This window comes from Bombina bombina, chromosome 5 (genome assembly GCF_027579735.1).
Source record: "Bombina bombina isolate aBomBom1 chromosome 5, aBomBom1.pri, whole genome shotgun sequence".
Classification (NCBI taxonomy): domain Eukaryota; kingdom Metazoa; phylum Chordata; class Amphibia; order Anura; family Bombinatoridae; genus Bombina; species Bombina bombina.
This window is the reverse complement of record NC_069503.1, coordinates 1,051,283,330-1,051,308,495: the sequence shown is the minus strand read 5'-3', so window position 1 is coordinate 1,051,308,495 and position 25,166 is coordinate 1,051,283,330. Positions and strand designations below refer to the sequence as shown.

The window sequence follows — 25,166 nt, the reverse complement described above, 5'->3', positions numbered from 1 at the left end:
TATTTGTGCACGTACTCATGCAAAGGGTGAAACCTTAACTGCTTGCAGCTGATGGCTGATTTGCAGCATATGTTCATACGTTCATCATTCTGGCCCTGACTATTTGCTAACTTAAGTATTTCCAAAACTTGCTGAATGGGGATCTTTGAACAGACAGTGAAGCCCATTTCCTGTGCCTTAAAAGTACATTGTAGTGGGAAAAGTGACATTAAAGGAACGTGATTTCTGCACCATTCACTGTGGATCTCTGTGTTTAACGCCTGCAAATGGGTTAAACACATAGGTATATTCCTGCTTGGAGACACAAATTATTGCTGCTTCTGAGCTGAATTGGTTACTGGCAAGATTTTGTGACTGCTGCTGTGGATTGGCTGACCAACTGTGTCCTACTCTGGAACTGTAGTTCTCTGCAGCTCCCATATAGGACTGTATTTCTGTGTTTATTGTCTATGCAGATTCCCACAGTGAGTTACAAATTAGAACACAATTTTTCCATCACAATGACATGGATATGCTAATGAAAGAATACGTTATCGTTAGAGCATATACATTTTGTACTGCAGACCGTTGGCTACCAGAATTAGCATAACAATGCCTCTTTTAATTATTTAACTTCCTAAACAAGGCCCTCGAGTGTATATACACTATGACTGACACCCCGGGGTCACTATCTCTTTGTTACTTTTTCCAATGACTAAAACTGGTGTTATCCAGCTTTGTAACCTGGGATCAGATTTTTTTTTTTATCCTAACAAGGTCAGGATGGCTTGACCTGCCAGAACATGTCAAACGGCTACTGATTGTGTCTAAAAGAACAGATGTATACTAGGCACTATGCTCTGTGTAAGACACGTCTTTATCCAGAAAGAAGATGCTGTCTGGCTATAAAGCTAATTTGTAGCTCAGAAGAAGACACCATGTGACCAATCATTTATTCTGTTATAAAAACAAACATGAGTTGGTCTTTAGCCCTTGTTAACCCTTTTCTGCCATTTGGACCTTTCATGGCATCCTAACTGCACTGGGGGTTTAGCACTGCTAGGACAGCATGGAACGTCTTTGTCGTTTGGCTTTCCTGAAGCCATAACCACTTTGTAAACAGGATCATGGACTGGAGAGCATGCCTAGCGTCATAGACACTACCCCCTGACCTGCATCCCATCATTGAGATCATGCAATCACAATTTTTTTATTTACATTTTTACTTATTTGTTTACAGTCCCGATGTAGACAAATAAGTCCCGGCTTGAAAGGGTTAGGTTTAAGAGAATCCTTTTGGAGTGATTTACTGCTCAAACACCAATCCTCCTCAGATTGCTGGTGGTGGTGTGTATAGCGTCTGTGAATATATTTGTGTCATAGAAGCTACTGCTGACTCTGAGAAGGTGTAGTGTTTGAATACTTGTGCACGGGCCCTCGCAGGATATGTGCATATGCCTCTGAGAAACAATAATAATATTTACTAGAAGTAGTTTTGCTAATGGAAGTATGTTGTAAAAATGCTTCTGTGCTGTGTATGGTTTTTTTTTTTGTTGTGTGGTTTTTTTTTTACCTTTCTATACCTTTTTTTTTATTTTTATGTCTACTTTTTTATGTACAGATTATTAAAGTTGTCCAGTTAGTTGCCCACGGATATTTAGGGATTTTATAGTAAAAGGTTTGATTCATGCATTTCATCGTGTGCTGTGTGCACAAACAGCTAAAACAGCAGTCTAACGACTCTAGCCATTATTGGGAAGCTATGCTGCTTGGGGTGTTGGAACACATTGCATTCTAGTTCTTATGTTGCAAGGAGAGTCTCTGACATTTTTTTAGATGTGAGAATGTTGGTTTTAGGCAGTATGTTCAAACTTTCCTTAAAGTGATGGTGTTTTTGAAACGCTTGGATTTACCAGTGGAACAAATAAAGGGGACTTTCAGACATTAAGTATAAAATACTTCATGCTGAAAGTTCCTTTATTTGTCTGCAGCGTTAGCTGCGCTGAGTGACTCATGCCGACCATTGCAGAACGCTCTTTTTGCAGTGAGGTGATGTTAGCCAATAGCGTGCTAGCTCCCCGGCATAATGCCAGCTGGGCCGCATGGCTATTGGCTAAGAGGTGGAAATGTCACATTGAAAAAATAGCATTCTGCCGTGGGCTACCTGAGGCCCTCAGCACGGCAAACGCTGCTGACAAATAATGGAACTTTTAGTCTTTTAGTCCCCTTTTAGTCCCCTTTATTTATTGCACTAGTAAATCCTAGCATTTCACAAACGCTAGAATTTACGTTCACTTTAATAAATATCAGGACTGGTATTATCAATAGGAAAACTAGGCAGCTACTGATAAACTTTGGGCACCTATAAGCAGTGCCATTTATAAGCAGTGCGTTTCTTCTCGTTCATTTTGATGCAACCACTTACAGACTCCAGCAATACATTTATTTTATCTCACATAATTTTATGGTTGATATTGAGTAAATGTGCATTGGATTTGTACGACTGCTAAATCACTATTTAATAGTGTAACATTTTTGAAATGTCCTTGTTAATTGATTGGTTCCTGTGTTGGCTAAGTGGGTAAGCTTCACTTTTGTTCTTGACAATCTTGACCCCATTTGATAAACGTTTTTTGTGCTGCTGCTGTTTTTTTTTATAGCAGTAACACTAATTACTAGTTTATTTAAGTTTTAAACTGCTGTCCAACTACTCTTCTGCTGACCTGAATATTTTCCCCTTAGGAAATAAGGATTAATGAGCAAATAATGTCAAAATCTGGCTAAACCCATGAACTTAAATATTTAGTCAATTTGTCCAAAACATTTTTTTTTGAGAACTCTGGATTGGTGTCTGAGAAAATGTTGGATACAAATGGGGCAAAACTTTTAAGAGGCTGAGGCTATAACATCATTTTTTTGTTTGTTTGTCCTAAACAGAATTATCAGTAAACTTCTCTGCACAATAGATTCAATAGCAAGACTGCTAAATAGCTTTAGAACATTGATTCCTTGTTCAGTCTGCACACGTCAGAGCTTGGTAACTGTGAGTACTTGACACTATTGTCTCTGAAATGGTGATTGATGTCAAATAAATGAAACATTACAAGGTCTGCTTGTTTTGTGTTTTTTTTATTTAACTAATTCTTTTTCCGATGCTGTTAATGTATGGAATAAGATTGCTCACAAAATGGCTCATGTTTTGATTCTTTACAACTCTACATATATTGTGACATACGAATACAAATCTAAGCATCACGTGTCTTTTTTACAGCGATCTTATTCCATATTAATGACCTCTTGAACTAATACATTACATGCATTTCTTGCTTGACATTGGGAACCAATACCTCAACTTACTTTCTGCAAAGTGCTCACACTATACCCTCACTACCTGTGAACAGTGTTCCTGATGCCCAAACAACCACCAATCCAGTGTCCCTTTTGTCAGGGGCTCTGTTATTACCACAAACATAACAAGTAAAATAATTAATTAGGGACAGTAATGTTTTTCTTTTTATATCTGATGGAACTGGCTTCATTTGCTACAAACCTTTTCCATGTGTCAATAATTCCTATAATAATGTGTTATTTTAACAGTGTTTCCAATTATCTATCAACTGTGTCCCACTCTCCCATTGGCATTCCCAAGGTTTTTAATAGACAATCTGTGTCAGCATTCAAAGCTCTAGGGCTATATTCTCCCCTCAGACACTGTTGTCCTTTTATTTCTCTTGTATTTTATCTTAAAGTGAAGGTAAACTTACCTGTATATCGAAATAGAATTCAATTATCTGTCACAAATAAATATGAGTTTCATTCATCAACCTGTATGAAATCATCTTTGAAATAAAGTTATCGCTGTATAAAATCTCTATTTTAAGATGATAACAATCAACCCTTTTTTTTTGTTTTTTTTCCCCTCTTGATCACGTTCTTATAAGTACCAATTGAATTTCTGGCCGTTAGGTGGCCGTGGATCTACGTCACCCGCCTACTATTCCAAAAGCGCATGCGCTACTGTCCTATTCTATATTTTGTACTCCAGCGCGCGCTCCCGTTCGCGCATGCGTAGTAGCTTTAAATAGGACCACCTACACTAAATATTGTTACCAACGTGTCCGGTCTTAAACAAAAACTGCTAATCTCTCAATCGCACAACATTGCACTGAATGAACACTATATAGTTGTTCCTTCAGCGCTATGTTGCAAACGGCGATTAACGCATGCGCATTGTTGTTTGTGATTGAGGAGTATTGCATGCGCATTGGTGATAGACATCTGAGGTTTGCTCATGCGCAATGCTTGCGCTCGTCGTGTACGAGCTTTGGAGATGCGCATAGAGCGGGTGGGGCCGCTCTATACGTAACAGCATCCAAAATCCAGAAGCTGAGGTGGGGTGGAGTTTAGACGCTAACGGTAGGCAGCTTAGTATAATAAAAAAAAAATGAAATATGTCATATAACATGGAATAAATTTAGCGAACAGCTTATTATATTAGCCAATGATGCATTAATGTCTTGAACACATGTAAACTTAACCTTCACTTTAAAGAGGGCTCCTGACCTGGATAAACAAATGTTTTTTTTTTTTTTTAGCAGACTTTTAGTGATATGTTGCTTTCCATAATTAAATCTATGGGAATTGTCCTTCTCAGCCAATTAATATTAACAGAAAGGACACAAGTGATATTGATTTATGTGTTTCACTTTTTATTGGTCTGGAAAAAACATATTTTTTAAGAGGTATTCTCATATGCTAAATCATGTGAGAGTGATGCAGCATTTCTGTAAACAAAGTTGTCAAGAAAAGATCACCTGAACATCTCTATTTACGAAAAGAAAGCTATTGTGATCATTAGCTACTCTTTTCGCACTTTGTTTTACTGTGATCTTGGGGGATTTCACTTAATAGGACATTCTGGTCAAAATTTAAATACACATAGATGAATTACATCTTTGAACAGAAACATATTTGCAATATATACATGTATTGGCAAAATGCTCCTAGTAAACGCTATCACTGTTTTAGTGTTAACATATTTCTCTGCACTTGCATGTGAAGCATAGCTAGATTGCATCCAAAGAGGTGGGACGGCGATGAGTGCAAAGTTTGCCCACTCCAATGCCAACCTTTTCATGGGTAGGTGGGAGCTGTCCCATGTTTATGAGGGGAATCTATTTTTGGATAATAATTTTGTATCTTATTTGAATGACAACAGAGTGGGTCTGGAGTTCACCTATACTAGAGGAGATAGGCTGATAGACAAGGGAAGCAAATTCTGAGTTGATTATTTCGGAAATCTATAGTAAATAGCCTTTTGGATGCAAGGAGCTCTCATCCCAAGAATTATACAGGCTTTGCTTTAATAAAAGGTGAATATATCAGGCTTATACAAAACTGCTCAGATGGAAAAAAAAGGACCTGGAATACATAGACTCTTGGATAGGGGTTATAAATTAGAGCTCATACAAAGGGCCTCCGCCAATAGCATTGGGAGGCAGTGTCTCTTGAAAGATACAAACTTACACAGAAAAGTGGCTGAAAACAAATTTGACATTTAGTACTCAATTTAGCAATCAATATAATGATATTAGCGCTGCGGAATCTGTTGCGCTCTACAAATAACCGATAATAATAATAATATAGTGAAAATCATTAAAAGTAATTTACCCATTTTAATGGGAGATGAAGATCTGTACAGTTAGAAGCAGTTGTCGCTTTATTTTGAGGAGAAATCGTACTTTAGGGAATCTCTTCTCACCAAGCATGGTACGTTTTAGAAAATATTCTATCTATTGTTATACTTTAAAGGGTACTATAAATATGGGACAACAAACTGTAAAGCATGCAGTCATGAGTTGGTGACGGGACGATTCCAATCAAAGATTACTCGCATATTATATGAAGTGAGCAGCTGTACTAGCTGTAGGACACACCGTGTGGTTTACATGATATGTACAGATTGGAACCTGCAGTATGTAGGATTGACCACAAGAGAGGTGGGAATGTGTATCAGGGAACACTTGAATGACCCTGTTCAGGGTCAATGACCAATGGGGTCAATGACCCATTTTATAGAAAAGCATCAGTGTCACGTGGGGGCATTTAAATGGATGGTGTGTGTGTGGGGGGGCGGGGAGTAATGTGGACAGCCTCCTTTTTAAAGAGAGAAGCTTATTGGATATTCACATTACAAACCAAGATACCCCTGGGTTTTAACATTTCAGCAGACATTATTAATGTATGGTAGTAAAGGATCCCCCCCCCCCCTCTGCTTTTCCTCTTATTGGTTTATATAAAGCTAATTTTGCATTATATTTCTATTGGGTTGTAAAGCTGTCTAACCAGGACTCTGTAAAGAATATACCGTACCAGGTGTGCAGTGATTATGCAAGTCTCTGATTATGGCTTAACGTCAGTCCATATATCATTTACACTTGTAAGTGTGTTTTTATCCATTACCCATGTTTAGATGATAATAACTTCGCTTTTCCTTTGACGTCGGTCTTACTAAATAAGGTGGCTGCAGGATACAGGATGCCTTGCTTGTCCCGGGACATGTATTCTGATTATTTGCTTAAAAAGGGACATGACTATAATATATATATATATATATCTCACAAGAATATACGGCAACAGAGCTTGTGAATTAAGTACTTGCCCGCTTTAGTAACATTAAATATATTTAGATTGATACAATATACATAACAAAACTAATGCAATACAATCAAAATTGGATACACAGTGTGTGGATATAGTGATGTATCAACAGCGTCTTCCCAACTCTCGTGCCGGTTGCAGCGGATCTCTAGAAGGTGAAAAAACTTCTCTAGTGAAGTAAGCATAAACACTGGACAAGACATGCAGAATAGAACTACTCGCAGGATGAAAGTGAATATAGTGCAGTACAATCCTGGGAAACCCAAACAGTATGCAATCACTCGCTAGACCCGGAGCATCCCTCGTGCTGTTAACCTGTAGCGACTTCTCCTCGGGTCCAATGATGACGTCACAGGTGTCAGCAATGTGCAAAGGGTAAAGGTGTTGAGAACACTTAACAGTATACCAATGTGGCAATCTGCAAGTGACTATTTATACACCAACATAAAATACATTTATTAAAATACAGGATAAAAGAACGTGTTTCAGCCTCTTACAGGCCTTTTTCAAGCTCTGCAGACACATGCACACCCCTGAACTTACGACCTTCCTGCTTTTCAGCAAGAAAACAAAGGAACGTTGTTTTATTTCAATCCTGAAAGAAAAAAAATGGGGTTTATGTCCCTTTAAAGTGCATTTTCTATAGGATGTAACTACTAAGTAAACTTTTATGTAAAATATCTTCCTGTTTTTTTTTGTTTTTTTTGTCTTCTAGTAAACTTTTTTACAGATATGCTGTATAATTTTCAAGTGATTCAACATTTGGATATCATGTCCCTTTTAAATGCTGATTTTATATATACTGGATAGAATATTTTGGAGTTCATAACAGAGAACAGTGAAATTAAATTAAAATACAGTAGGCATGAATGATGTAGACTTGAAATATATAAGGGATTTGATCAACGTAGTGTACTTATTTTTTTTTTTTTTGCAGCTCTAAGTAACTAGTGGAACCTTTTTAAGGTTATTTTAACGGTTTGCTACATACTGTATTGACTAACTACTTTGTTTAAAATATTTTCAGCCCTCAGACATTGAGGTATTTGTTTTCTATCACAGGTGTTTTTTTTGTTTGTTTGTTTTTTTAAGTGAACGTTTCTAAATCGCATAGAAAAACATTTTCTTTAAATTGACAATTAAATTGTCTGTCTGGTCTCCTGGAAGGTCTTTTCCCTCAGGAAAACAAAGAGACATGAATAAGACCTGAAACTGGCTTTGTAGGGCAAATGTTTACCAGGGTTGAAGAAAGTTTACAAAAGGTCATTGGTGTACAGTTCCTCACATGTCACAGGACGTGATCTGCATTTCTTAGTAAATTCCAAGGGGAATAAAAGTTATATGAATTTTATGTTGAGGTAAGAAATGAATGGCTTTCCAAAAAATGAAGTAACATAACATAGTAGATAAGGTTGAACATACTTACAAAAAGCTCCAGTTAAGCTTAAATAACCCCATTAAAATGTGACCCATTTAATACTAGCAATCATATCCATGAATTTTGTTTATATACAGAAATTTATCCAGACAAGATTATTCTCAATTCCATAAAATATGTTATCTATATCCCTTGAAAAATTCCATGTGCAAGCACATACCATTGTTGCTTTTGTGCATGTGTTTTTATAACAATGTTACCTGATGATGTTTTGGAAACTTTTGGGTTTTATTTGGCTGTGGTATGTGCAAATAGTTTTCACCTTAATTTATTTAGCTTAGTATTGTCTTGTCATGTTTGCTAAAGAGACATTCTAGTTTAATTAAAAAAAATGCATTGTATTGCTTCTTAAATGGATATGAAACAGTACCTTTAGACAGATTGTGTTAAAAATGGCAAACAGCTTACTTGTTTTATTGCTAAACTCTGTGTAGCCACTGCTTGTAGGTAAATGAGCAAGCAGGCATCACAGAACTTATGTTCTATCATCACATGAATTTGTAGCAAAAGCCCTCTACTGAACGGGGGCTTTAAACTGATTGGAGATAGATTAGGTGTCTCCCTTCAACACTTCAAAGGAAAAACTACTACCTTGCCTTCCTGTAGATACTCCAACCCCTTGTGTGGCTGTGACAGGAAGTAATGCACAAATTAAGTTAACAAAGGGATATACAAGTTAAAATCCTTTTAAAAATGATGAATAATACATATTGCAATGTTTGCAATGTTATCCCACTGCTTAGAGCTTTTTTATTATAAAAATGAAACAGACTGTTTCTTCTGTTATGTGTGATCAGTCCACGGGTCATCATTACTTCTGGGATATAACTCCTCCCCAACAGGAAATGCAAGAGGATTCACCCAGCAGAGCTGCATATAGCTCCTCCCCTCTACGTCAGTCTCAGTCATTCTCTTGCACCCAACGACTAGATAGGATGTGTGAGAGGACTATGGTGATTATACTTAGTTTTTATGACTTCAATCAAAAGTTTGTTATTTTAAATAGCACCGGAGCGTGTTATTACTTCTCTGGCAGAGTTTGAAGAAGAATCTGTCAGAGTTTTTTACTATGATTTTAACCGGAGTAGTTAAGATCATATTGCTGTTCTCGGCCATCTGAGGGAGGTAAAGGCTTCAGATCAGGGGACAGCGGGCAGATGAATCTGCATTGAGGTATGTAGCAGTTTTTATTTTCTGAATGGAATTGATGAGAAAATCCTGCCATACCGTTAAAATGACATGTATGTATACACTTCAGTATTCTGGGGATGGTATTTCACCGGAACTACTCTGTTAAAGGTCACTAATCCTTTTTAATAACTATTTATCATGTTAAACGTTTTTGCTGGAATGTAGAATCGTTTACATTGCTGAGGTACTGTGTGAATAAATATTTGGGCATTATTTTCCACTTGGCAGTTTTTTTGCTTTAATTGTGACAGTTTCGTTTCTCTTCACTGCTGTGTGGGAGAGGGAGGGGCCGTTTTTGGCGCTCTTTGCTACGCATCAAAAAATACCAGTCAGTTACTTTTATTTTTCCTGCATGATCCGGTTCATCTCTGATAGATCTCAGGGGTCTTCAAACTTCTTTGAAGGGAGGTAAATTCTCTCAGCAGAGCTGTGAGAATTCTTATAGTGACTGTGAATAAAAACGTTGCTTTGTATTTTTTATGTCATATTTAATTATTGTTATTTTACTAATGGGAACAAACCTTTGCTAAAAGTTTTGTTGTTTTAAAGTTTGATGCTATAACTGTTTTTCAGTTCACTAGTTCAACTGTCATTTAATCGTTAGTACCTCTTTGAGACACAGTACGTTTTTTGCTAAAAAAGATTATAACCAAGTTGTAAGTTTTTTGCTAGTGTGTTAAACATGTCTGACTCAGAGGAAGATATCTGTGTCATTTGTTCCAATGCCAAGGTGGAGCCCAATAGAAATTTATGTACTAACTGTATTGATGCTACTTTAAATAAAAGTCAATCTGTACAATGTGAACAAATTTCACCAAACAGCGAAGGGAGAGTTATGCCGACTAACTCGCCTCACGCGGCAGTACCTGCATCTCCCGCCCGGGAGGTGCGTGATATTTTGGCGCCTAGTACATCTGGGCGGCCATTACAGATAACATTACAAGATATGGCTACTGTTATGTCTGAAGTTTTGTCTAAATTACCAGAACTAAGAGGCAAGCGTGATCACTCTGGGGTGAGAACAGAGTGCGCTGACAATGCTAGGGCCATGTCTGATACTGCGTCACAGCTCGCAGAGCATGAGGACGGAGAGCTTCATTCTGTGGGTGACGGTTCTGATCCAAACAGATTGGACTCAGATATTTCAAATTTTAAATTTAAATTGGAGAACCTCCGTGTATTACTAGGGGAGGTCTTAGCAGCTCTCAACGATTGTAACACCGTTGCAATACCAGAGAAACTGTGTAGGTTGGATAAATACTTTGCGGTACCGGCGAGTACTGACGTTTTTCCTATACCTAAGAGACTAACTGAAATTGTTACTAAGGAGTGGGATAGACCCGGTGTGCCGTTCTCACCCCCTCCAATATTTAGAAAGATGTTTCCAATAGACGCCACCACTCGGGACTTATGGCAAACGGTCCCCAAGGTGGAGGGAGCAGTTTCTACTTTAGCTAAGCGTACCACTATCCCGGTGGAGGATAGCTGTGCTTTCTCTGATCCAATGGATAAAAAATTAGAGGGTTACCTTAAGAAAATGTTTGTTCAACAAGGTTTTATATTACAACCCCTTGCATGTATCGCGCCGATTACGGCTGCGGCAGCATTTTGGATTGAGTCGCTTGAAGAGAACCTTAGTTCATCTACGCTAGACGACATTACGGACAGGCTTAGAGTCCTTAAACTAGCTAATTCCTTCATTTCGGAGGCCGTAGTACATTTAAACCAAACTTACGGCTAAGAACTCAGGATTCGCCATACAGGCACGTAGGGCGCTGTGGCTAAAATCCTGGTCAGCTGATGTTACTTCTAAGTCCAAATTACTTAATATACCTTTCAAGGGGCAGTCTTTATTTGGGCCCGGTTTGAAAGAGATTATCGCTGACATTACAGGAGGTAAGGGCCACGCCCTACCTCAAGACAAAGCCAAGCTAAGGCTAGACAGTCTAATTTTCGTCCCTTCCGGAACTTTAAAACAGGAGCAGCATCAACCTCCACTGCACCAAAACAGGAAGGAGCTGTTGCTCGTTACAGGCAAGGCTGGAAGCCTAACCAGTCCTGGAACAAGAGCAAGCAGGCCAGGAAACCTGCTGCTGCCCCAAAGACAGCATGAACCGAGAGCCCCCGATCCGGGACCGGATCTAGTAGGGGGCAGACTCTCTCTCTTCGCCCAGGCCTGGGCAAGAGATGTTCAGGATCCCTGGGCACTAGAGATCATATCTCAGGGATACCTTCTAGACTTCAAAATATCTCCCCCAAGAGGGAGATTTCATCTGTCAAGGTTGTCAACAAACCAGATAAAGAGAGAAGCGTTTCTACGCTGCGTACAAGATCTGTTAATAATGGGAGTGATCCATCCGGTTCCGCGGTCGGAACAAGGACAAGGGTTCTACTCAAACCTGTTTGTAGTTCCCAAAAAAGAGGGAACTTTCAGGCCAATCTTAGATTTAAAGATTCTAAACAAATTCCTAAGAGTTCCATCGTTCAAAATGGAAACTATTCGGACAATCTTACCCATGATCCAAGAGGGTCAGTACATGACCACAGTGGATTTAAAGGATGCTTACCTTCACATACCGATCCACAGAGATCATCACCGGTATCTAAGGTTTGCCTTCTTAGACAGGCACTACCAGTTTGTAGCTCTTCCATTCGGATTGGCTACGGCTCCAAGAATCTTCACAAAGGTTCTGGGTGCCCTTCTGGCGGTACTAAGACCGCGAGGGATTTCGGTAGCTCCATACCTAGACGACATTCTAATACAAGCTTCAAGCTTTCAAACTGCCAAGTCTCATACAGAGTTGGTTCTGGCATTTCTAAGGTCGCATGGATGGAAAGTGAACGAAAAGAAGAGTTCTCTTTTTCCTCTCACAAGAGTTCCATTCTTGGGGACTCTTATAGATTCTGTAGAAATGAAGATTTACCTGACAGAGGACAGGTTAACAAAGCTTCAAAATGCATGCCGTGTCCTTCATTCCATTCAACACCCGTCAGTAGCTCAATGCATGGAGGTGATCGGCTTAATGGTAGCGGCAATGGACATAGTACCTTTTGCACGCCTACACCTCAGACCTCTGCAATTATGCATGCTAAGTCAGTGGAATGGGGATTACTCAGATTTGTCCCCTACTCTGAATCTGAATCAAGAGACCAGAAATTCTCTTCTATGGTGGCTTCATCGGCCACACCTGTCCAGGGGGATGCCATTCAGCAGGCCAGACTGGACAATTGTAACAACAGACGCCAGCCTACTAGGTTGGGGCGCTGTCTGGAATTCTCTGAAGGCTCAGGGACTATGGAATCAGGAGGAGAGTCTCCTTCCAATAAACATTCTGGAATTGAGGGCAGTTCTCAATGCCCTTCTAGCTTGGCCCCAATTAACAACTCGGGGGTTCATCAGGTTTCAGTCGGACAACATCACGACTGTAGCTTACATCAACCATCAGGGAGGGACAAGAAGCTCCCTAGCAATGGTGGAAGTATCAAAGATAATTCGCTGGGCAGAGTCTCACTCTTGCCACCTGTCAGCAATCCACATCCCGGGAGTGGAGAACTGGGAGGCGGATTTCTTGAGTCGCCAGACTTTTCATCCGGGGGAGTGGGAACTTCATCCGGAGGTCTTTGCCCAAATACTTCGACGTTGGGGCAAACCAGAGATAGATCTCATGGCGTCTCGCCAGAACGCCAAACTTCCTCGCTACGGGTCCAGATCCAGGGATCCGGGAGCGGTTCTGATAGATGCTTTGACAGCACCTTGGAACTTCGGGATGGCTTATGTGTTTCCACCCTTTCCGCTGCTTCCTCGATTGATTGCCAAAATCAAGCAGGAGAGAGCATCAGTGATTCTAATAGCGCCTGCATGGCCACGCAGGACTTGGTATGCAGATCTAGTGGACATGTCATCCTGTCCGCCTTGGTCTCTACCTCTAAGACAGGACCTTCTGATACAGGGTCCATTCAAACATCAAAATCTAACTTCTCTGAAGCTGACTGCTTGGAAATTGAACGTTTGATTTTATCAAAACGTGGTTTTTCTGAGTCGGTTATTGATACCCTGATACAGGCTAGGAAGCCTGTTACCAGAAAGATTTACCATAAAATATGGCGTAAATACCTATACTGGTGCGAATCCAAACATTACTCCTGGAGTAAGGTTAGGATCTCTAGGATATTGTCTTTTCTACAAGAAGGATTAGAAAAGGGTTTATCAGCTAGTTCATTAAAGGGACAGATTTCAGCTCTGTCCATCTTGTTACACAGGCGTCTGTCAGAAAATCCAGACGTCCAGGCTTTTTGTCAGGCTTTAGCTAGGATCAAGCCTGTGTTTAAAGCTGTTGCTCCGCCATGGAGTTTAAACTTAGTTCTTAACGTTTTACAGGGTGTTCCATTTGAACCCCTTCATTCCATTGATATAAAATTGTTATCTTGGAAAGTTCTGTTTTTAATGGCTATTTCCTCGGCTCGAAGAGTCTCTGAGTTATCAGCCTTACATTGTGATTCTCCTTATCTGATTTTTCACTCAGACAAGGTGGTTCTGCGTACTAAACCTGGGTTCTTACCTAAGGTGGTCACTAACAGGAATATCAATCAAGAGATTGTTGTTCCATCCTTGTGTCCAAATCCTTCTTCAAAGAAGGAACGTCTTCTACACAATCTGGATGTAGTTCGTGCCCTCAAGTTCTACTTGCAGGCAACTAAAGATTTTCGCCAAACTTCTTCCCTGTTTGTCGTTTATTCTGGACAGAGGAGAGGTCAAAAAGCTTCTGCTACCTCTCTCTCTTTTTGGCTTCGTAGCATAATACGTTTAGCCTATGAGACTGCTGGTCAGCAGCCTCCTGAAAGAATTACAGCTCACTCCACTAGAGCTGTGGCTTCCACTTGGGCCTTTAAGAATGAGGCCTCTGTTGAACAGATTTGCAAGGCTGCAACTTGGTCTTCGCTTCATACTTTTTCCAAATTTTACAAATTTGACACTTTTGCTTCTTCGGAGGCTATTTTTGGGAGAAAGGTTCTTCAGGCAGTGGTTCCTTCTATATAATGAGCCTGCCTATCCCTCCCGTCATCCGTGTACTTTTGCTTTGGTATTGGTATCCCAGAAGTAATGATGACCCGTGGACTGATCACACATAACAGAAGAAAACATAATTTATGCTTACCTGATAAATTCCTTTCTTCTGTTGTGTGATCAGTCCACGGCCCGCCCTGTTTTAAGGCAGGTAAATATCTTTTAAATTATACTCCAGTCACCACTTCACCCTTGGTTACTCCTTTCTCGTTGATTCTTGGTCGAATGACTGGGACTGACGTAGAGGGGAGGAGCTATATGCAGCTCTGCTGGGTGAATCCTCTTGCATTTCCTGTTGGGGAGGAGTTATATCCCAGAAGTAATGATGACCCGTGGACTGATCACACAACAGAAGAAAGGAATTTATCAGGTAAGCATAAATTATGTTTTTATATCCCTTTAAAGGGACAGTCTACTCCAGAATTTGTATTGTTTAAAAGATAGATAATCTCTTTATTATCCATTCCCCAGTTTTGCATAACTAACACTTATATTAATACACGTTTTACCTCCTGTGATTACCTTGTTTCTAAATCTCTGCAAACTGCCCCCTTATCTCAGTTCTTTTGACATACTTGCATTTGAGCCCATCAGTGCTGACTCATAAATAACTCCACAGGAGTAAGCACAATGTTTTCTATATGGCACACATGAACTAACGTTGTCTAACTGTCAAAAACTGTCGAAATGCACTGAGGTAAGAGGCAGTTCAACGTCTTAGAGATTAGCATATGAGCCTACTTAGGTTTAGCTCTCTACAAAGAATACCAAGAGAGCAAAGCAAATTTGATATTAAAGTAAATTGGAAAGTTGTTTGAAATTGCATGCCCTATCTGAATCACGAAAAGCTAATTTTGACTAGACTAAAACTAATCTTTGCTTTGGATACATAACCGTGTCTATGCATGAAAAATCTGTGTTTACTGTTGCTTCTGAAGAACACTAAGACACAATTGGTTGTTAGTCCAGAGGACACTAGTGAATACATCCATATGATATCCCTAACTGATTTACTGGCTGTGTCCTCTGGAGTAACAGCCAGTTGTGCCTTTAAACGATACATCTACATGTTGTTATTCTCAGACAAATCTTTTCTTTGACTGCCTCATTCTATCTAGCATTTATTTAGTGTTTAGTGTCTCTTTAACTTCCAACCTTTGTCCTGATATGTTATTTTGGTTTCCATTTTTTTTTCTTTGCAGTTCTGTCCGATTCTTCTTGGATCAGCACTTCTGGCTCCTGCAAGGGTCGGTGCTTTGAACTTCAAGAGGCTGAGCCTCCTGGCTGCCGATGTGACAATCTTTGTAAGAGCTACAACAGTTGTTGTCAAGATTTTGATGAGCACTGTTTAAAGTCCGGTAAGTGCCCATTGACCCATGAAGGGTTAATTAAACGTTCATCACTTAGATCATGTAAATATTAACTTCCCAATTTACTTTTGTTATCTGTTGCTTCATTCTCTTAGTATCCTTTGTTAAAAAAAATACACCTAGGCTCAGGAGAAGCAATGCACTACTGGGAGCAAGCTGCTGATTGGTGGTTTCATATGTCTCTTGCCATTGGCTCACCTGATGTGTTCAGCTAGCTCATAGTAGTGCATTGCTGCTCCTTCAACAAAGGATACCAAGAGAATGAAGCAAATTAGATAATAGAAGTGAATTGGAAAGTTGATTAAAACTGTATTCTCTATCGGAATTGTGAAAGTAAAAATTTGTGTTTTTATGTCACTTTCAAACCATTTGTTAGAGTAACAGGAAGCTTCACTTATAGCTTTAAAAAGTACAAACATTATTTTTAAGTTGTATAGCAATTACATTATTTCCCTAGTTCCAGAGAATTGAACATTGTTGTAACTTTGTCAATCTCTTGAGTTATTCATTGCCATGCTACGCAATAGAAAACATGAGATCTTTAAAGGGACACTAAACCCAAATATTTTCTTTTATGATTCATATAGAGCAGCAATTTTAAGCAACTTTCTAGTTTACTCCTATTATCAATTTCTCCATTCTCTTGCTATCTTTATTTGAAAAAGCAGAAATGTAAACTTAGCATCAGCCAGCCCATTTTTGGTTCAGCACACTAGATAGTGCTTACTGATTGGTGGCAGATTGGGCCTGCTTCTAAGAATTATATCCCTGCTTTTCAAATAAAGATAGCAAGAGAACAAAGAAAAAATATAATAGGAGTAAATTAGAAAGTTGCTTAAAATTTCTGCTCTATCCAAATCATAAAAGAAAAAAATTGGGTTTAGTATCACTTTAATACAAGGATTTCTGGCATGGGGTAATAAAAAAAAAAAAAAAAAAAGTAAACAATATATATTTTTTATAAAATTTAGTTAAAAAATACAGATCGTGCCTGGACATGCTTGACAACTCCCAAAGTCTTATTTAATTTATCTTCTTAATATAGGGAAGTGGGTGTACTTTTAAAGGGATATTGTAACACAAAGCTTTTGAGGTCTTTACCTATGTGTTTTTATGCTCTTTGCTATGGTTAAACAGCATTATCTTGAATTAAAATATGTACATTTTTCGAATTAGAATGTTTTTAATGAGCTAAAAAGCATTTTTGTTTCTTGAGTAACCCTTTAATTTCAAACTCATTTGTTTAAAAAAAAAATTTCTGGAAAGCACAGACTTCCTTTTTGGATGTTCGGGTTGACTTGCTTACACTGTGAATCAGTGCATAAATACATTTTAATGAAAGTTTTTTTGATACCTAGAGCTATACTTTACCAAACAATTAAGAAAAATATATATATTTTGAGCAGCAAATCCATTTAAATAGCCTTTCTACTGAAAACCTTTGATACATTGCGAGCCTAAAATGCAACTACCAATAATGCCAATAATCTGCTAGATGCATTGTACACAGAGAATGCTGGTATGGATCTACTTATTGAAAGGGACATTCCAGCCAAAATTGGAATCCATATTGTTGCATTTTTATAATATACATTGGCAAAAATGCTTCTAATAAAAGCTATAGCTGTATTAAGTGTATTTAAGTATGCACCGTGCACTAGCATTTTAAACATAGCACTTGCTCAGAGAACCTAAGGTGCTATACCATCTGGTAATGGCTCAATTTGTTAATTACTGACATGATACAAGCCCCACTGGCACTCTGAGCAGCTGCAGTATTTAAAATGTATTGGTTTATATTGCACTTTTTAATTTTACATTGTAAGACCATTAAACATCTGTTCATATCTGTTTTTTATTTTGTAGTAGAATTATTTTGTAAAATGTGCATGCTATTTTTAGATGAAAAGTACAATTTGTTTTCAATAGTGGGAAAAACGGCACAACATAAAGCAAAATGCCCTGAAATATTACTACGATTTTAACACATGGTTTTCATACATATTTTGAGTTGCATCGCACTAAAGATTTTTACATATAATTTGTCTACTTCTTCCTGTTTGTTTCCAAATTATTATTTTTGTGCCTGGCCTACACACATTTTAATAGTTTCATAATAATTTATGGGCACAAATTTTATGTTCCACTCCTGTTTCCCTTCTTGCATGTTGTCCCTGATATCTTGCAATATCTGTCTATCGAATACGGTTTTTATGAATGTACTCTCTTTATATCTGGTCACTATCCATGGTGGAACACAGCCTTCTCACCTCAGACCCTACACCCTTTAAAGTTAGGTATATACCCACATGATACCTAGACCAGATAGCCTCTCACACCATATGCACAGTCCTTATACCTTATTTTAAAGGGACATGGAACCCAATATTTTTCTTTCATGATTTAGGTAGAACATACAATTTTTTTAAACAATTTTCAAGTTTACTTCTATTATCAAATTTGCTTCATTCTCTTGGTATCATTTGTTGATTGAGCAGTAATGCACTACTGGTTGCTAACTGAACACCTGGAGGCCTATTTTACAACGGTCTGTTGGACCTGATCCAACAGTGCGGATCAGGTCCGACAGACCTCGCTGAATGCGGAGAGCAATACGCTCTCCGTATTCAGCATTGCACCAGCAGCTCTTGTGACCGCTGCTTCATAACTGCGGTTTCTGGCAAGCCTACAGGTGTCAGCCAATGACAATATGCCACCAATCAGCAGCTAGCACCCAGGTGCTGAGCTTATCTAGATAAACCCTTCAACAAAGAATAACAAGATAAGGAGTTAAATTAAATTATAGAAGTAAAATGGAAAGTTGTTTAAAATTGTATGTACGGTCATGAAATCAGGAATGTCTAATTATGACTTTGCTGTCCCTTTAAATGTATACTGTGCTATTCTGCTTCATGCAAAGCTCACCTTATACGTGGACTTGTATGGAGGGATGGAGTAAATATTGCACAATCTCTTGGTCTGGCTACTGTAATTGCATTCTTAGCTATGCAGTTATACTTAAAGGAATTGTGACCAGTTCCAAAAAAATCTTTTTTAGCCTGGTCAATATCATGCTTTCCACTTGCAAATTCAATTTTAAAATATGTGTAGGTAAGAAGCAATTTTTATTAAAATGATAAAAAATGTGTGTGCTTTTTCTTATTTATGTAAGTATATAGATCCTTTTTTATGATGTTTGACACTCTCTTGGTAATGTCTATATGATTACATAAATTAGTTTGCCATCAGATAATCTTTAACAAAATAAAATAAAAACCACTAATTAGAAATGAAAATAATTCCTGAAAGTGTCTCTGGGGGTGAAGGGGTTAATTGGAGCAAGACATACAGTAAGTGTGGTTTTGAGATACTGAATGTAGGAGGGGGTTGTATTTCATCTGGTCTGAGTCCCCACTCTCTCTAATTAAATAAACCACTTAATAAATACCTGCTAGATTCAATGAATGTCACTTTTTATGACGTTTTACCTAAGACAGGGTATGATACCAGCAAGCCCCTAAATCAAACAGTGTTCAGTTTGTTAGACTCTGTTTAAAGGGCTAATAGGACATAAGGATATTTGTTAGGACAGACCTTGCTAAACTTATTTGTGGCTTTGCCACTTATACTTTGCTGTACTCATAACTTCTGCAACATAATACTGTTTCTATGTTTTACAGTTTCACAAAGATCTCGGCATACACTGTAGTTAGAGTTTTTTTTTTTAAGGAGAGATGTATGCATGTTTTGTATTTCTTTCAATAAAGGCTTCTTTTTGTACTGTGTGCATTGTAAACACACAGGAACATCTGTTTTTCTGGGTCTGGCTTAGGAACGCATATATATGTGTATATATAAACAATTGTAATCTCATAAATATATAAAACTGTTAACTTCTGCACACGTTCAATTTTTGTGTAATTCTCTAAGACAGTGTTTTTCAACCAGTGTGCCGTGGCACACTAGTGTGCCGTGAGAGATCCTCAGGTGTGCCACGGCAGACTGACAACAGTGTGACATATTTTTTAAGCTTTGCTTGTTTTTTACTCCCAGTGCAGGGGTAGTTTGTAGGAGGCATGGCATAACAGCACAATACATACAGTATGTGTGTGTTTGTGTGTGTGTATGTATATATATATATATATATATATATATATATATGCTATATTAGGCTACAATGTGTGATTTTTTTTTTTTTTTTAATTTTGGGATGGTGGTGTGCCACAGGATTTTTTTAATGTAAAAAAGTGTGCCACGGCAAAAAAAGGTTAAAAATCACTGCTCTAAGAAACACAACCCTATGCACTCACTCTGTGCATATAGACTCTTTGGGTCCACAGATCAAAAAACTCACCTGCATGTGGGCAATTTTTTTCCTTTTATTTAGCATTAAATCGTTATATAGGCATCTGTCCTTCCTACCCAGAAACATGCATAGTAATTTTTTTGAGTGTCCTTGCAGTACTAATGAGATTAAACATGTTATGTTTTCCAAAAACACATTCTATGTGGATATTGGTAAACATTTATTATGATTTAGCCAACTAGTTAACCCAAAGAGAGGTGAACGTGGCAACTCATTGTAGTAACAGCACTTTATGGGTTTTGTATCTATCATCCTTCTCTGACTTGTGAATTGTGTTTGGAGCACTGTATTTAGAGTACCCTAAGAATTTGTAGCATTTGGTTTTGTTTGGTTAAGTAATCTGGGGATTACTAAGGTCACTTTTGATACATTTTTCTGTATTATCATTTCTCCTTGTTGTCATCATTCTTGGCTTCAGAGATGAACGCATGCCTTCTAAGATACAGATGACATGAGTTCTATAAGACATTGTAGGTCAAATGTTAAGATCCTTCATGTCCTATTTCATTTGTGATAATGTATAATCTCTTAAAGAGATAGTAAACCCAAATTCTTTCTTTCATGATTCAGATAGAGTATGCAACTTTCTAATTTACTCCTATTATCAATGTTCTTCATTCTCTTGGTATCTATATTTAAAAAAAAGCATCCCTTTAATATGTGATTATATCTATATATTCAATGGATAATTGTGTGGGTAACTACATTTATTTACATTGGATACTTGGGTAAACCGTAATTTTTCTGTACTTGGTAAAATTAAGCCTTTCTATTACAGTTTGTATACAAAAGTACCCCCCTATGACACAATTCCAATAAGAATTTACCTTCAACTAAATAGAATGTTTTCAATAAACAACAGAAAAGAGAGATCAGCTTTTCAAATAACGTCTGATTCCACTGATTCTGAAAGGTTTTGATTTACAAATGATTCAGCTTTCCATTTTAACCAATTTTAATTTAGTTTTCATTTCTCTTTTTTTAGCACGTGGCTACGAATGCACAAAAGATCGATGTGGTGAAGCGAGAAGTGAGGAGAGCGCATGTCACTGCTCTGATGACTGCATGGCAAAAGGAGATTGTTGTACTAATTATCAAGTAACATGCAAAGGTTAATGTCTTTCATTCTCTTGTTATTGATTTTCAAGAAGCTCTAGATCAGGGGTGCCCAATAAGTAGATTACAAAGGCTCTGCTGGTAGATTGAGGCCGATGTGATCAAAATGATGTGGTCAAGTTATGCGATCTTAACACTTGATCTTGAGTAGAGTATGGTTGCTAGGGATACCGCTTTATCTACCGCAGTGTGTGTAGGGGCAGGTCATTAAAAAGTCTGATGGTCGGGCACGAAAAGTGCTACAGGATTGGTTCTTGAGGGATATCTATTTCAACCAAACAATGTAGATAATTTTTTAACGACAACACAATTGGCCTATCAAAGGCATGGTTGAGTGGGTACTCTCCTAATGGATATGGCGGTAAAGTATAGTTAGGAGGGTAAGCGTCAATAGATGAGGCGGAGGCTGCTGTGCTATGCTAAAGGAAGAAGTCTGATTGACAACTGGCAAATGAATGTGTTGACCCGGTAAGAAATTGTCTGCACGGCGCGCTATTGAAATTTATTTGTGTGAGCCTAACTGGGTCATATCAGGCCAAGCCCGCGGCGCAAAGTAAAGGGGGTCAGTGGCAGTAATTTGAATGCAGTGTTTTGTAACATGGCACAAGGAGTTGCTCCTGTTAACCCAAATTACAGTCAGTGCTGCTTTTGTCATCAGGTGTTGCTAAATCATGCAACCTTAAAGGGATATGAAACACACAATTTTTCCCCAATGATTCAGATATAGAACATGCAATTTTAAACAACTTTCTAATTTACTCCTATAATCAATTTTTCTTCATTCTCTTGGTATCTTTATTTGAAAAAAAAGCAGGAATGTAAGCTTATGAGCCAGCCCATTTTTAGTGGGTAGATCTTGTTGAGCTGGTCATTTTGAAAAGAAGATCCCAACACAAAAAAGCATGGGCACCCCTGCTCTAGATTATTAGACTGCTATGGCAGAAACTGTGCATGATGTCGACGGGTTGTGCATTAAGGCAGAACCCCAAACTAGGACTATCTTGCAAAATGCAAGGACATTGGATGCTCTGCCAACTATGGTATACTCTATGCATGTGTACAATATTTCTTGCATTTATATCCTGTCCTATAGTTTCTTTTGTAAATTATATTTTGCCTTGAGAATTGTGTTTTTTGAGATGGTCAATTCTCTTTGTATTGAAAGTAGAATTGTAATGTCAATGTTCCCCCATGACATCTGTTTTGCTATTGGAATGTTTTTGAATGGTTACGTACACTTTTTTTTTTCTTCAAATGCAACATTCAAAAATTACTTTTAAAAATGGATTCAAATTAAAGTCTATCGGCTAGATTACGAGTTGTGCGTTATGGTAAAAAAGCAGCGTTAAGAGGTCCTAACGCTGCTTTTTTATGTCCGCTGGTATTAAGAGTCTTGAAGGTTTAGGGTCACCGCACACTTCTTTGGCCTTACCGCAAAACGACTTACGTAAACTTCGTAAAGTTTTTTTTTTTCTATGGGACTTCCATAGCACCGGTATTATGAATCTGTCCTGGGAGGCCAAAAAGTTAGCGGTACACCCTACCCTGTCAAGAGTCCTAACGCATTTAAAAGTCAGTAGTTATGAGTTTTATGCTACAAGGCTGTAACATAAAACTCATAACTAAAGTGCTTAAAAGTACACTAACACCCATAAACTACCTATTAACCCCTAAACCGAGGCCCTCCCGCATCGCAAACACTAAAACAAAATTATTAACCCCTAATCTGCTGCTCCGGACACCGCCGACACCTACATACTATTTATTAACCCCTAATCTGCCATCCCCAATGTTGTGGCAACCTACCTACATTTATTAACCCCTAATCTGCCACCCCCAACGTTGCCGCCACTATATTAAAGTTATTAACCCCTAAACCTAAGTCTAACCCTAACACCCCCTAACTTAAATATAATTACAATAAATCTAAATAAATATTCCTATCATTAACTAAATTATTCCTATTTAAAACTAAATACTTACCTATAAAATAAACCCTAAGCTAGCTACAATATAACTAATAGTTACATTGTAGCTAGCTTATGGTTTATTTTTATTTTACAGGCAAGTTTGTATTTATTTTAACTAGGTAGAATAGTTATTACATAGTTATTAACTATTTAATAACTACCTAGCTAAAATAAAGACAAAAGTACCTGTAAAATAAAACCTAACCTAAGTTACACTAACACCTAACACTACACTATAATTAAATAAATTAACTAAATTAAATACAATTACCTAAATTAAATTAGCTAAAGTACAAAAAACAAACAAACACTAAATTTCAGAAAATAATAAACAAATTACATATTTTTAAATGAATTACACCTAATCTAATAGCCCTATTAAAATAAAAAAAGCCCCCCCAAAATAAAAAAAACCCCTAGCCTAAACTAAACTACCAATAGCCCTTAAAAGGGCCTTTTGCGGGGTATTGCCCCAGAGTAATCAGCTCTTTTACCTGTAAACAAAAATACAACCAACCCCCCAAATAAAATACTATCTAAAAAACCTAAGCTCCCCATTGCCCTGAAAAGGGCATTTGGATGAGCATTGCCCTTATAAGGGCAGTTAGCTCTATTGCAGCCCAAAGTCCCTAACCTAAAAATAAAACCCACCCAATACACCCTTAAAAAAACCTAACACTAACCCCCTGAAGATCGACTTACCAGGAGAAGTCTTCATCAAAGCCGGGCCGAAGTCCTCAACGAACCCGGGAGAAGTCTTCATCCAAGCCGGGCGAAGTGGTCCTCAGACGGGCAGAAGTCTTCATCCAGACGGCATCTTCTATCTTCATCTATCTGGCGCTGAGCGGGTCCATCTTCAAGACATCCGACGCCGAGCATCCTCTTCATCCGACGACTAAAGCTGAATGAAGGTACCTTTAAGTGACGTCATCCAAGATGAAGTACCTTAGATTCCGATTGGCTGATAGAATTCTATCAGCCAATCGGAATTAAGGTAGAAAAAATCCTATTGGCTGATGCAATCAGCCAATAGGATTGAAGTTCAATCCTATTGGCTGATCCAATCAGCCAATAGAATGCGAGCTCAATCCTATTGGCTGATTGGATCAGCCAATAGGATTGAACTTCAATGCTAGTGGCTGATTGCATGAGCCAATAGGATTTTTTTTCTACCTTAATTCAGATTGGCTGATAGAATTCTATCAGCCAATCGGAATCTAAGGGACGCCATCTTGGATGACGTCACTTAAAGGTACCTTAATTCAGCTTTAGTCGTTGAATGAAGAGGATGCTCTGCGTCGGATGTCTTGAAGATGGACCCGCTCCGCGCCGGATGGATGAAGATAGAAGATGCCGTCTGGATGAAGACTTCTGCCCGTCTGGAGGACCACTTCACCCGGCTTGGATGAAGACTTCTCCCGGCTTTGTTGAGGACTTCGGCCTGGCTTGGATGAAGACTTCTCCCGGTAAGTCGATTTTCAGGGGGTTAGTGTTAGTTTTTTTTTTTTTAAGGGTGTATTGGGTGGGTTTTATTTTTAGGTTAGGGACTTTGGGCTGCAATAGAGCTAACTGCCCTTTTAAGGGCAATGCCCATCCAAATGCCCTTTTCAGGGCAATGGGGAGCTTAGGTTTTTTTAGACAGTATTTTATTTGGTGTGTTGGTTGTGTGGGTGGTGAGTTTTACTGTTGGGGGGTTGTTTATATTTTTTTTTTACAGGTGAAAGAGCTGATTACTTTGGGGCAATGCCCCGCAAAAGGCCCTTTTAAGGGCTATTGGTAGTTTAGTTTAGGCTAGGGTTTTTTATTTTGGGGGGGCTTTTATATTTATCTATTAGATTAGGTGTAATTAGTTTAAATATCTGTCATTTGTTTAATATTTTCTGTAATTTAGTGTGTTTTTTTTGTACTTTAGCTAATTTAATTTAGGTAATTGTATTTAATTTAGTTTATTTAATTATAGTGTAGTCTTAGGTGTTAGTGTAACGTAGGTTAGGTTTTATTTTACAGGTAC

The 25,166-nt window shown here is 38.2% G+C and overlaps 1 protein-coding gene across 1 annotated transcript in view; it reads left to right on the top strand.

Moving 5' to 3' along the window:
• ENPP2 (ectonucleotide pyrophosphatase/phosphodiesterase 2) overlaps nucleotides 1-25,166 on the top strand; it is a 136,005-nt gene that overhangs the window by 16,709 nt on the left and 94,130 nt on the right. Inside the window, 2 exon segments of the mRNA XM_053715316.1 lie at nucleotides 15,536-15,691; nucleotides 21,055-21,180. Of these exon segments, the coding sequence (XP_053571291.1) occupies nucleotides 15,536-15,691; nucleotides 21,055-21,180 (282 nt within the window).